General features: G+C 55.3%; 1 protein-coding gene across 1 annotated transcript in view; it reads left to right on the top strand.

The window, feature by feature from the left end:
• The window catches only part of LOC115121991 (dual specificity calcium/calmodulin-dependent 3',5'-cyclic nucleotide phosphodiesterase 1A-like), a 115535-nt gene that overhangs the window by 10076 nt on the left and 91648 nt on the right, over nucleotides 1–13811 (top strand). Inside the window, exons 3-4 of the mRNA XM_065006018.1 lie at nucleotides 12078–12260; nucleotides 13433–13499. Of these exons, the coding sequence (XP_064862090.1) occupies nucleotides 12078–12260; nucleotides 13433–13499 (250 nt within the window). The remainder of the gene's footprint in view (nucleotides 1–12077; nucleotides 12261–13432; nucleotides 13500–13811) is intronic.

The raw sequence follows: 13811 nt of genomic DNA, 5'->3' as shown, positions 1-13811 counted from the left end.
GCCCGACAGGATGCTCTCGATTGTGCATCTGTAAAAGTTTGTGAGTGTTTTTCGTGACAAGCCAAATATCTTCAGCCTCCTGAGGTTGAAGAGGCACTGCTGCACCTTTTTCACCACACTGTCTGTGTGGGTGGACCATTTCAGTTTGTCCGTGATGTGTATACCGAGGAACTCAAAACATTCCACCTTCTCCACTACTCGATGTGGATAGGGGGCTGCTCTCTCTGTTGTTTCCTGAAGTCCACTATCATCTCCTTTGTTTTGTTGACATTGAGTGTGAGGTTATTTTCCTGACACCACACTCCGAGGGCCCTCACCTCCTCCCTGTAGGCCGTCTCGTCGTTGTTGGTAATCAAGCCTACCACTGTTCGCAAACTTGATGATTGCGTTGGAGGCGTGCATGGCCACGCAGTCATGGGTGAACAGGGAGTACAGGAGAGGGCTGAGAACGCACTCTTGTGGGACCCCAGTGTTGAGGAGCAGTGGGGTGGAGATGTTGTTACCTACCCTCACCACCTGGGAGTGGCCCACCAAGAAGTCCAGGACCCAGTTGCACAGGGCGGAGTCGATACCCAGGGTCTCGAACTTGATGACAAGTTTGGAGGGTACTATGGTGTTAAATGCTGAGCTGTAGTCGATGAACAGCATTCTTACATAGGTATTCCTCTTGTCCAGATGGGTTAGGGCAGTGTGCAGTGTGATTGCGTCGTCTGCGGACCTATTGGGTAGCTAAGCAAATTGGAGTGGGTCTAGGATGTCAGGTAGGGTGGAGGTGATATGGTCCTTGACTCGTCTCTCAATGGTCCTTGACTCGTCTTCCGCGTCGCGGAAGTTAGAATAACAATGATCCAGGGTTTTGCTAGCCCAGGTCGCTCATTCGATATGCTGATAACATTTGGAGAGCCTTGTTTTCAGCCTTGTTTTCAGATTAGCCTTGTTAAAATCCCCGGCTACAATAAATGCAGCTTCAGGATGTGTTTTCCAGTTTATATAAAGTCCAATGAAGTTCTTTCAGGTGCCATCGATTCGTCTGCTTGGGGCGGGATATACACTACTGTGATTATGATCGAAGAGAATTCTCTTGGTAGATAATGCGTTCGGCATTTGATTGTAAGGAATTCTAGGTCAGGTGAACAAAAGGACTTGAGTTCCTGTATGTTGTTCTGATCACACCACGTCTCATTAATCATAGTGCATACACCCCCGCCCTTCTACTTACCAGAGAGATGTTTGTTTCTTTCGGCTCGATGCGTGAAGAAGCCAGGTGGCTGTGCCGACTCTGATAACATATCCCGAGAGAGCCATGTTCCCGTGAAACAAAGAATGTTACAATCTCTGATGTCTCTCTGGAAGGCAACCCTTGCTCGGATTTCGTCTACCTTGTTGTCAAGAGACTGGACATTGGCGAGTAATATACTCGGGAGTGGTGCGCGATGTGCCCGTCTCCCGAGCCTGACCAGAAGACCGCTCTGTCTGCCCTTCTGCGGCGCTGTTGTTTTGGGTCGCCTGCTGGGATCCGATCCATTGTCCTGGGTGACCAAACAGAGGATCCGCTTCGGGAAAGTTGTATTCCTGGTCGTAATGTTGGTGAGTTGACGTTGCTCTTATATCCAATAGTTCCTCCCGACTGTATGTAATAAGCCTTAAGATAAAACCTCATATTTTCTGGTGGTAACAATGTAAGAAATAACACATTCAAAACCAAAATACTGCATAGTTTCCTAGGAACGCGAAGCGAAGCGGCCATCTCTGTCGGCGCCGCAAGTCGATCACCAGAAAGGGTATGTGTCCATATATATATTTTTTTTACCTGTAATTAACTAGGCAAGTCAGTTAAGAACAAATTCTTATTTTCAATGATGGCCTAGGAAAAGTGGGTAAACTGCCTTGTTCAGGGGCAGAACAATAGATTTCCACCTTGTCAGCTCTGGGATTCGATCTTGCAAACTTTTGGTTACTGGCCCAACGCTCTAACCGCTAAACCTGCCACACCTACATGTTGACATATCTAGGCCTTGATACTCAGGAACGGATCCACATACGGTCGGAAATGTATCTTATCTGTAGTCATTACCTGGTCGTTTATGTATATATATATATATTTCAAAAGATATCCTTACATGATATATAATATTCATCTTTATATGTCGAAAATGGGTTAAATCCGAATCATGAAATGTCCAGTGGCTAAACTTGACCAGTTTAGGCGCGGAAAATCATGGTGCTTCTTCACATGAAGGTAACATTTCTGAGCCTACAGCACCATACTGAAGGTGACATATCTGAGCCTACAGCACCATACTGAAGGTGACATATCTGAGCCTACAGCACCATACTGACTGAAGGTAACATATCTGAGCCTATAGCACCATACTGAAGGTGACATATCTGAGCCTACAGCACCATACTGACTGAAGGTGACATATCTGAGCCTTCAGCACCATACTCAGTAATAGGCTACAAGGCCCGGAAAGACAAACATCCTCATATTTAATCCAAGTTGCTATTTCCAAAGCACATCTCTGCTTTTTCTGTAAAAAAACAAACAAAAATGCAGTGTAGACAATCTAGAGCTCCAATCACCTGTTTTCTGGTGTTTTATTTATTTAACAGAAAACAAACGTTGCTGGCTAACTTATATGAACCAGTAATACAAAATATGCCTAAACGTTTTTAAAACGTTAGCTGTCACCTTGAGGCTTGATAGGGGGTAAACATGTTTTTCCCTGTAGGAAAGGCAATTTCATCATTTCTTTAGCTAGCTAGGATAGCTACCATTTAGCTTTTACCCCCAAATCAAGCCTAGCAAGCTAGCTAGCCCTACTGGCTGCTGGCCAAATTAGCTCATGTTTTTGTGTCTAGTTACTTAGATAAATAAAACATCTCAAATTAGCGACTCACTTTAGCGTTAAACTCTTTGAGATTTTTTCTTAACATCTTCTCACTTATTTGTTTCTCCAGTCGTCAGTTTGACCGCACGATTTACACGCTCATTTGTGGCGCCCAAATAAAAAAAAAATGGAATTCCACAGCAGATAAAATGATTATTGTTGCTAAGCTACCAGTTACAGTGCTTTTAGCTTGCGGTTTGCTTGTGCCTTTATCCAGAGGGAATACAAAAAATTATAGCTAGTGTATGAAAGAGTGATATCGATTTAATATTTGTCAAATTATTGAGCATGTTGTAACGGTTTTCTTCCTCCTCTTCCGAGGAGGAGTAGGAAGGATCGGACCAATGCGCAGCGTGGTACGTGTCCATAATATAATTTTAATGAAATATAACACAGAAAACAAAAGAATAAGAGAATAAATGGAAACCGACACAGTCCCGTATGGAGCAAACACAGACAGAGGCAAACAGGCTACCTAAGTATGATTCTCAATCAGAGACAACCAGGCTACTTAAGTATGATTCTCAATCAGAGATAACCAACATGGGGAAAACAGGCTGCCTAAATATGATTCTCAATCAGAGACAACCAGGCTACCTAAGTATGATTCTCAATCAGAGATAACCAACATGAGGTAAACAGGCTACCTAAGTATGATTCTCAATCACCCACAACCAACATGGGGAAAACAGGCTGCCTAAGTATGATTCTCAATCAGAGACAACCAGGCTACCTAAGTATGATTCTCAATCAGAGACAACCGACATGGGGAAAACAGGCTACCTAAGTATGATTCTCAATCAGAGACAACCAGGCTACCTAAGTATGATTCTCAATCAGAGACAACCGACATGGGGAAAACAGGCTACCTAAGTATGATTCTCAATCAGAGACAACCAACATGGGGAAAACAGGCTACCTAAGTATGATTCTCAATCAGAGACAACCGACATGGGGAAAACAGGCTACCTAAGTATGGTTCTCAATCAGAGACAACCAGGCTACCTAAGTATGATTCTCAATCAGAGACAACCGACATGGGGAAAACAGGCTACCTAAGTATGATTCTCAATCAGAGACAACCAGGCTGCCTAAGTATGATTCTCAATCAGAGAAAACTAACATGGGGAAAACAGGCTACCTAAGTATGATTCTCAATCAGAGACAACCGACATGGGGAAAACAGGCTACCTAAGTATGATTCTCAATCAGAGACAACCAGGCTGCCTAAGTATGATTCTCAATCAGAGAAAACTAACATGGGGAAAACAGGCTACCTAAGTATGATTCTCAATCAGAGACAACCGACATGGGGAAAACAGGCTACCTAAGTATGATTCTCAATCAGAGACAACCGACATGGGGAAAACAGGCTACCTAAGTATGATTCTCAATCAGAGACAACCGACATGGGGAAAACAGGCTGCCTAAGTATGATTCTCAATCAGAGACAACCAGGCTGCCTAAGTATGATTCTCAATCAGAGAAAACTAACATGGGGAAAACAGGCTACCTAAGTATGATTCTCAATCAGAGACAACCGACATGGGGAAAACAGGCTACCTAAGTATGATTCTCAATCAGAGACAACCGACATGGGGAAAACAGGCTACCTAAGTATGATTCTCAATCAGAGACAACCGACATGGGTAAAACAGGCTACCTAAGTATGATTCTCAATCAGAGACAACCAGGCTGCCTAAGTATGATTCTCAATCAGAGAAAACTAACATGGGGAAAACAGGCTACCTAAGTATGATTCTCAATCAGAGACAACCGACATGGGGAAAACAGGCTACCTAAGTATGATTCTCAATCAGAGACAACCGACATGGGGAAAACAGGCTACCTAAGTATGATTCTCAATCAGAGACAACGATCGACAGCTGCCTCTGATTGAGAATCATACCCGGCCAAAACAAAGAAATAAAGTACATAGAGTTTCCCATCCGAGTCACACCCTGACCAACCAAACATAGAGAATAAAAAGATCTCTACCTTCAGGGCGTGACAGTACCCCCCTCCCCAAAGGTGCGGACTCCGGCCGGGTCCGGGTGGGCATCTAACCTGGTGGCGGCTCCGGTGCAGGACGCAGAACCCGCTCCACCTCTGGCTCCCCCCCACTTTGGTGGCGCCTCTGGTGCGGGGACCCTCGCCGCAGGCCTCAAACTGGGGACCCTCGCCGCAGGCCTCAAACTGGGGACCCTCGCCGCAGGCCTCAAACTGGGGACCCTCGCCGCAGGCTCCGGACTGGAGACCGTCGTTGCAGGCCCCAGACTGGGCACCCTCGCCGCAGGCCCCAGACTGGGCACCCTCGCCGCAGGCCTCAAACTGGGGACCCTCGCCGCAGGCCTCAAACTGGTGACCCTCGCCGCAGGCCCCAGACTGGGGACCCTCGCCGCAGGCCTCAAACTGGGGACCCTCGCCGCAGGCCTCAGACTGGGCACCCTCGCCGCAGGCCTCAAACTGGGGACCCTCGCCGCAGGCCCCAGACTGGGCACCCTCGCCGCAGGCCTCAAACTGGGGACCCTCGCCGCAGGCCCCGGACTGGGGACCGTCGATGCAGGGTCTGGACTGGAGACCGTCGTTGCAGGGTCTGGACTGGAGACCCTCGTTGCAGGGTCTGGACTGGAGACCCTCGTTGCAGGGTCTGGACTGGAGACCCTCGTTACAGGGTCTGGACTGGAGACCCTCGTTGCAGGGTCTGGACTGGAGACCCTCGTTGCAGGGTCTGGACTGGAGACCCTCGTTGCAGGCTCCGGACTGGAGACCCTCGTTGCAGGCTCCGGACTGGGGACCCTCGCTGCAGGCCCCGGACTGGGGACCCTCGTTGCAGGCTCCGGACTGGAGACCCTCGTTGCAGGCCCCGGACTGGGGACCCTCGTTGCAAGCCCCGGACTGGAGACCCTCGTTGCAGGCCCCGGACTGGAGACCCTCGTTGCAGGGTCTGGACTGGGGACCCTCGTTGCAGGGTCCGGACTGGAGACCGTCGTTGCAGGGTCCGGACTGGAGACCCTCGTTGCAGGCTCCGGACTGGAGACCCTCGTTGCAGGGTTTGGACTGGAGACCGTCGTTGCAGGGTCTGGACTGGAGACCCTCGTTGCAGGGTCTGGACTGGAGACCCTCGTTGCAGGGTCTGGACTGGAGACCCTCGTTGCAGGGTCTGGACTGGAGACCCTCGTTGCAGGCCCCGGACTTGAGACCCTCGTTGCAGGCTCCGGACTGGAGACCCTCGTTGCAGGCTCCGGACTGGAGAACCTCGTTGCAGGGTCCGGACTGGAGACCCTCGTTGCAGGGTCTGGACTGGAGACCCTCGTTGCAGGGTCTGGACTGGAGACCCTCGTTGCAGGGTCTGGACTGGAGACCCTCGTTGCAGGGTCTGGACTGGAGACCCTCGTTGCAGGGTCTGGACTGCAGACCCTCGTTGCAGGGTCTGGACTGCAGACCCTCGTTGCAGGCCCCGGACTGGAGACCCTCGTTGCAGGGTCTGGACTGGAGACCCTCGTTGCAGGCCCCGGACTGGAGACCCTCGTTGCAGGGTCTGGACTGGAGACCCTCGTTGCAGGGTCTGGACTGGAGACCCTCGTTGCAGGGTCTGGACTGGAGACCCTCGTTGCAGGGTCTGGACTGGAGACCCTCGTTGCAGGCCCCGGACTGGAGACCCTCGTTGCAGGGTCTGGACTGGAGACCCTCGTTGCAGAGTCTGGACTGGAGACCGTCGTTGCAGGGTCTGGACTGGAGACCCTCGTTGCAGGGTCTGGACTGGAGACCCTCGTTGCAGGGTCTGGACTGGAGACCCTCGCTGCAGGCTCCGGACTGGAGACCCTCGTTGCAGGGTCTGGACTGGAGACCCTCGTTGTAGGGTCTGGACTGGAGACCCTCGTTGCAGGGTCTGGACTGGAGATCCTCGTTGCAGGGTCCGGACTGGAGACCCTCGTTGCAGGGTCTGGACTGGAGACCCTCGTTGCAGGGTCTGGACTGGAGACCCTCGTTGCAGGGTCTGGACTGGAGACCCTCGTTGCAGGCCCCGGACTGGAGACCCTCGTTGCAGGGTCTGGACTGGAGACCCTCGTTGCAGAGTCTGGACTGGAGACCGTCGTTGCAGGGTCTGGACTGGAGACCCTCGTTGCAGGGTCTGGACTGGAGACCCTCGCTGCAGGCTCCGGACTGGAGACCCTCGTTGCAGGGTCTGGACTGGAGACCCTCGTTGCAGGGTCTGGACTGGAGACCCTCGTTGCAGGCTCTGGACTGGAGACCCTCGTTTCAGGCTCCGGACTGGAGACCCTCGTTGCAGGCTCCGGACTGGAGACCCTCGTTGCAGGGTCTGGACTGGAGACCCTCGTTGCAGGCTCCGGACTGGGGACCCTCGTTGCAGGGTCTGGACTGGGGACCCTCGTTGCAGGCCCCGGACTGGAGACCCTCGTTGCAGGGTCTGGACTGGAGACCCTCGTTGCAGGGTCTGGACTGGGGACCCTCGTTGCAGGCCCCGGACTGGGGACCCTCGTTGCAGGCTCCGGACTGGAGACCCTCGTTGCAGGGTCTGGACTGGAGACCCTCGTTGCAGGGTCTGGACTGGGGACCCTCGTTGCAGGGTCCGGACTGGAGACCCTCGTTGCAGGGTCCGGACTGGAGACCCTCGTTGCAGGGTCCGGACTGGAGACCCTCGTTGCAGGGTCCGGACTGGAGACCCTCGTTGCAGGGTCTGGACTGGAGACCCTCGTTGCAGGGTCCGGACTGGAGACCCTCGTTGCAGGGTCTGGACTGGAGACCCTCGTTGCAGGGTCTGGACTGGAGACCCTCGTTGCAGGGTCTGGACTGGAGACCCTCGTTGCAGGCCCCGGACTGGAGACCCTCGTTGCAGAGTCTGGACTGGAGACCGTCGTTGCAGGGTCTGGACTGGAGACCCTCGTTGCAGGGTCTGGACTGGAGACCCTCGTTGCAGGGTCTGGACTGGAGACCCTGGCTGCAGGCTCCGGACTGGAGACCCTCGTTGCAGGGTCTGGACTGGAGACCCTCGTTGCAGGCTCTGGACTGGAGACCCTCGTTGCAGGCTCCGGACTGGAGACCCTCGTTGCAGGCTCCGGACTGGAGACCCTCGTTGCAGGGTCTGGACTGGAGACCCTCGTTGCAGGCTCCGGACTGGGGACCCTCGTTGCAGGGTCTGGACTGGGGACCCTCGTTGCAGGCCCCGGACTGGAGACCCTCGTTGCAGGGTCTGGACTGGAGACCCTCGTTGCAGGGTCTGGACTGGGGACCCTCGTTGCAGGGTCTGGACTGGGGACCCTCGTTGCAGGCCCCGGACTGGAGACCCTCGTTGCAGGGTCTGGACTGGAGACCCTCGTTGCAGGGTCTGGACTGGGGACCCTCGTTGCAGGCCCCGGACTGGGGACCCTCGTTGCAGGCTCCGGACTGGAGACCCTCGTTGCAGGGTCTGGACTGGAGACCCTCGTTGCAGGGTCTGGACTGGGGACCCTCGTTGCAGGGTCCGGACTGGAGACCCTCGTTGCAGGCTCCGGACTGGAGACCCTCGTTGCAGGGTCCGGACTGGAGACCCTCGTTGCAGGGTCTGGACTGGAGACCCTCGTTGCAGGGTCTGGACTGGAGACCCTCGTTGCAGGCTCCGGACTGGAGACCCTCGTTGCAGGGTCTGGACTGGAGACCCTCGTTGCAGGGTCTGGACTGGGGACCCTCGTTGCAGGCCCCGGACTGGGGACCCTCGTTGCAGGCTCCGGACTGGAGACCCTCGTTGCAGGGTCTGGACTGGAGACCCTCGTTGCAGGGTCTGGACTGGGGACCCTCGTTGCAGGCTCCGGACTGGAGACCCTCGTTGCAGGGTCCGGACTGGAGACCCTCGTTGCAGGGTCTGGACTGGAGACCCTCGTTGCAGGGTCTGGACTGGAGACCCTCGTTGCAGGCTCCGGACTGGAGACCCTCGTTGCAGGGTCTGGACTGGAGACCCTCGTTGCAGGGTCTGGACTGGAGACCGTCGTTGCAGGGTCTGGACTGGAGACCCTCGTTGCAGGGTCCGGACTGGAGACCCTCGTTGCAGGGTCTGGACTGGAGACCCTCGTTGCAGGGTCTGGACTGGAGACCCTCGTTGCAGGCTCTGGACTGGAGACCCTCGTTGCAGGCTCCGGACTGGAGACCCTCGTTGCAGGGTCTGGACTGGAGACCCTCGTTGCAGGGTCCGGACTGGAGACCCTCGTTGCAGGGTCTGGACTGGAGACCCTCGTTGCAGGGTCTGGACTGGAGACCCTCGTTGCAGGGTCTGGACTGGAGACCCTCGTTGCAGGCCCCGGACTGGAGACCCTCGTTGCAGAGTCTGGACTGGAGACCGTCGTTGCAGGGTCTGGACTGGAGACCCTCGTTGCAGGGTCCGGACTGGAGACCCTCGTTGCAGGGTCTGGACTGGAGACCCTGGCTGCAGGCTCCGGACTGGAGACCCTCGTTGCAGGGTCTGGACTGGAGACCCTCGTTGCAGGCTCTGGACTGGAGACCCTCGTTGCAGGCTCCGGACTGGAGACCCTCGTTGCAGGCTCCGGACTGGAGACCCTCGTTGCAGGGTCTGGACTGGAGACCCTCGTTGCAGGCTCCGGACTGGGGACCCTCGTTGCAGGGTCTGGACTGGGGACCCTCGTTGCAGGCCCCGGACTGGAGACCCTCGTTGCAGGGTCTGGACTGGAGACCCTCGTTGCAGGGTCTGGACTGGGGACCCTCGTTGCAGGGTCTGGACTGGGGACCCTCGTTGCAGGCCCGGACTGGAGACCCTCGTTGCAGGGTCTGGACTGGAGACCCTCGTTGCAGGGTCTGGACTGGGGACCCTCGTTGCAGGCCCCGGACTGGGGACCCTCGTTGCAGGCTCCGGACTGGAGACCCTCGTTGCAGGGTCTGGACTGGAGACCCTCGTTGCAGGGTCTGGACTGGGGACCCTCGTTGCAGGGTCCGGACTGGAGACCCTCGTTGCAGGGTCTGGACTGGAGACCCTCGTTGCAGGCTCCGGACTGGAGACCCTCGTTGCAGGGTCCGGACTGGAGACCCTCGTTGCAGGGTCTGGACTGGAGACCCTCGTTGCAGGGTCTGGACTGGAGACCCTCGTTGCAGGCTCCGGACTGGAGACCCTCGTTGCAGGGTCTGGACTGGAGACCCTCGTTGCAGGGTCTGGACTGGAGACCGTCGTTGCAGGGTCTGGACTGGAGACCCTCGTTGCAGGGTCCGGACTGGAGACCCTCGTTGCAGGGTCTGGACTGGAGACCCTCGTTGCAGGGTCTGGACTGGAGACCCTCGTTGCAGGCTCTGGACTGGAGACCCTCGTTGCAGGCTCCGGACTGGAGACCCTCGTTGCAGGGTCCGGACTGGAGACCCTCGTTGCAGGCTCCGGACTGGAGACCCTCGTTGCAGGCTCCGGACTGGAGACCCTCGTTGCAGGGTCCGGACTGGAGACCCTCGTTGCAGGCTCCGGACTGGAGACCCTCGTTGCAGGGTCTGGACTGGAGACCCTCGTTGCAGGGTCTGGACTGGGGACCCTCGTTGCAGGGTCCGGACTGGAGACCCTCGTTGCAGGGTCCGGACTGGAGACCCTCGTTGCAGGGTCTGGACTGGAGACCCTCGTTGCAGGCTCCGGACTGGAGACCCTCGTTGCAGGCTCCGGACTGGAGACCCTCGTTGCAGGGTCTGGACTGGAGACCCTCGTTGCAGGCTCCGGACTGGAGACCCTCGTTGCAGGCTCCGGACTGGAGACCCTCGTTGCAGGGTCTGGACTGGAGACCCTCGTTGCAGGCTCCGGACTGGAGACCCTCGTTGCAGGCTCCGGACTGGAGACCCTCGTTGCAGGGTCCGGACTGGAGACCCTCGTTGCAGGGTCCGGACTGGAGACCCTCGTTGCAGGCTCCGGACTGGAGACCCTCGTTGCAGGGTCTGGACTGGAGACCCTCGTTGCAGGGTCTGGACTGGAGACCCTCGTTGCAGGCTCCGGACTGGAGACCCTCGTTGCAGGGTCTGGACTGGAGACCCTCGTTGCAGGGTCTGGACTGGAGACCCTCGTTGCAGGGTCTGGACTGGAGACCCTCGTTGCAGGGTCCGGACTGGAGACCGTCGTTGCAGGCTCCGGACTGGAGACCCTCGTTGCAGGCTCCGGACTGGAGACCCTCGTTGCAGGGTCTGGACTGGAGACCGTCGTTGCAGGCTCTGGACTGGAGACCCTCGTTGCAGGCTCTGGACTGGGGACCCTCGTTGCAGGGTCTGGACTGGAGACCCTCGTTGCAGGCTCTGGACTGGGGACCCTCGTTGCAGGGTCTGGACTGGAGACCCTCGTTGCAGGGTCTGGACTGGAGACCCTCGTTGCAGGGTCTGGACTGGGGACCCTCGTTGCAGGCTCTGGACTGGAGACCGTTGCTTGCGGCTTCGGACTGGGGACCGTCGCTTAGAACTTGCACCGCTCCTCATGGCTGAATGCCCACTTTAGCCCGGCACGTGCGGGGCGCAGGCACAGGACGTACTGAGCTGTCACAGCGCACCTGAGACACAGTGCACAGAGCCGGCGCAGGATACCCTGGGCCGAAACGGCGCACCGGAGACCAAGAGCGCTAAGCTGGCACAATTTTCCCTGGCTGGATGCCCACTCTAGTGTGGCACTTGCGGAGAGCTGGCCCCGAGCACACCGGGCTGTGCACGTGCACTGGAGACACCATGCGCTTTACCACATAACACGGTGCCTGACCAGTACCACGCTCCTTGCCGTGAGCACGGGGAGTTAGCTCCACCAACCTCCCAGTGTGCCCCCATCCCCAAATATTGAACCCTCTAGATTGATCTATCACCATATCATCTGACTGACTGAAACCCTCTAGATTGATCTATCACCATATCATCTGACTAGTAAAAGTTAAATAAAAAAGGTCAACTACCCTTCACCCTCCTCCCTCCTCCCTCTCTCCCTCCACCCTCTTCCCTCTTCCCTCCTCCCTCTTCCCTCCTCCTTCCTGCCTCTCTCCCTCCTCCCTCTTCCCTCCTCCCTCTCTCCCTCTCTCCCTCTGTCCCTCCTCCCTCCACCCTCCCTCCCTCCTCCCTCTATCCCTCTTCCCTCCTCCCTCCACCCTCCCTCCCTCCTCCCTCTATCCCTCCACCCTTCTCCCTCCTCCCTCCCTCTTTCCCTCTCTCCCTCCTCCCTCTCTCCCTCTCTCCCTCCAGGAGATTGGTGGATACAGAGGAAGAGCTCAGCGATATCCAATCAGAGTATGTGCCTTCAGAGGTGCGTGATTGGTTGGCCTCTACATTCACCCGTCAGATGGGTTTGATGCTGCCGCAGACCGAGGAGAAACCACGCTTCAGGAGCATCGTACACGCCGTGCAGGCTGGTATCTTCGTAGAGAGGTAAGGGAGAAACCACGCTTCAGGAGCATCGTACACACCGTGCAGGCTGGTATCTTCGTAGAGAGGTAAGGGAGAAACCACGCTTCAGGAGCATCGTACACGCCATGCAGGCTGGTATCTTCGTAGAGAGGTAAGGGAGAAACCATGCTTCAGGAGCATCGTACACACCGTGCAGGCTGGTATCTTCGTAGAGAGGTAAGGGAGAAACCACGCTTCAGGAGCATCGTACACACCGTGCAGGCTGGTATCTTCGTAGAGAGGTAAGGGAGAAACCACGCTTCAGGAGCATCGTACACACCGTGCAGGCTGGTATCTTCGTAGAGAGGTAAACTTACTCACACATACACACACATACACACAGTGAGGAGAAATTACACACACACACACACACCTCTAGCTTCCCTGTAGTATTTTTATAAAGCAGACCTCACCAGACCCTCTAGTATCACAAATGGCACCCTATTCCCTACATAGTGCACTCCTTTTGACCAGGGACCATAGCGCTCTGGTGAGTCTGGTCTAAAGTAGTGCACTATATAGGGTATAGGGCCCTGGTGTAAGGTAGAGCACTATGTAGGGAATAGGGCCCTGGTCTAAAGTAGTGCACTATGTAGGGAATAGGTAGAGCACTATGTAGAGACAGTCTGAACACACAGTACTGATATAGAGGTGACAGCTCGGTACACCCTGAGACAGTCTGAACACACAGTACTGATATAGAGCTGACAGCTCGGTACACCCTGAGACAGTCTGAACACACAGTACTGATATAGAGCTGACAGCTCGGTACACCCTGAGACAGTCTGAACACACAGTACTGATATAGAGCTGACAGCTCTCTATATCTCTCTATATCAGTAATGTGTGTGTCCATTCATCACCGCCTGACTAGGCTGGATTAGAACCATCCCTCAGGAGAACACACACACACACACACACACACACACACACACACAATCATGTCCATATATGCTGGGTGTAGTTCCATTCTAATACATGTCAGAGTTCCCAAACCAGACCCACTGTAGTCTGTTCTCTCTAGTCAATGACGACAACAGTTTATTTGTCCTTTACTTCATAGCACCATTAAAAGACAGACACTCAGGGAGTGGTGTGTAGCACTCAGGGAGTGGTGTGTAAGGTTTGTGTTGATGTGTTTCTCTCTGTCCCAGGATGTACAGACGTACCTCTAGCATGGTGGGAGTGAGCTCTCCTGCTACAGTTGTAGCAGTACTGAAGGTAACACCTACACAGTGCAGAATATTAAACAGAGCCTACTAAGAGAAAGAAACTAGTCTTAACGACAAAACAAACCACTCTCTGTCCTTCTGTCTCCTCCCATCACATTAATATGTCTGTCTCTCTGTCCTTCTGTCTCCTCCCATCACATTAATATGTCTGTCTCTCTGTCCTTCTGTCTCCTCCCATCACATTAATATGTTGTCTCTCTGTCCTTCTGTCTCCTCCCATCACATTAATATGTTGTCTCTCTGTCCTTCTGTCTCCTCCCATCACATTAATATATTGTCTCTCTGTCCTTCTGTCTCCTCC

The sequence above is a fragment of the Oncorhynchus nerka genome, linkage group LG20, assembly GCF_034236695.1.
Source record: "Oncorhynchus nerka isolate Pitt River linkage group LG20, Oner_Uvic_2.0, whole genome shotgun sequence".
In the NCBI taxonomy this organism is placed as follows: domain Eukaryota; kingdom Metazoa; phylum Chordata; class Actinopteri; order Salmoniformes; family Salmonidae; genus Oncorhynchus; species Oncorhynchus nerka.
Note: the sequence above shows the minus strand (reverse complement) of the source record. Positions and strands in the feature narration are given on the sequence as shown.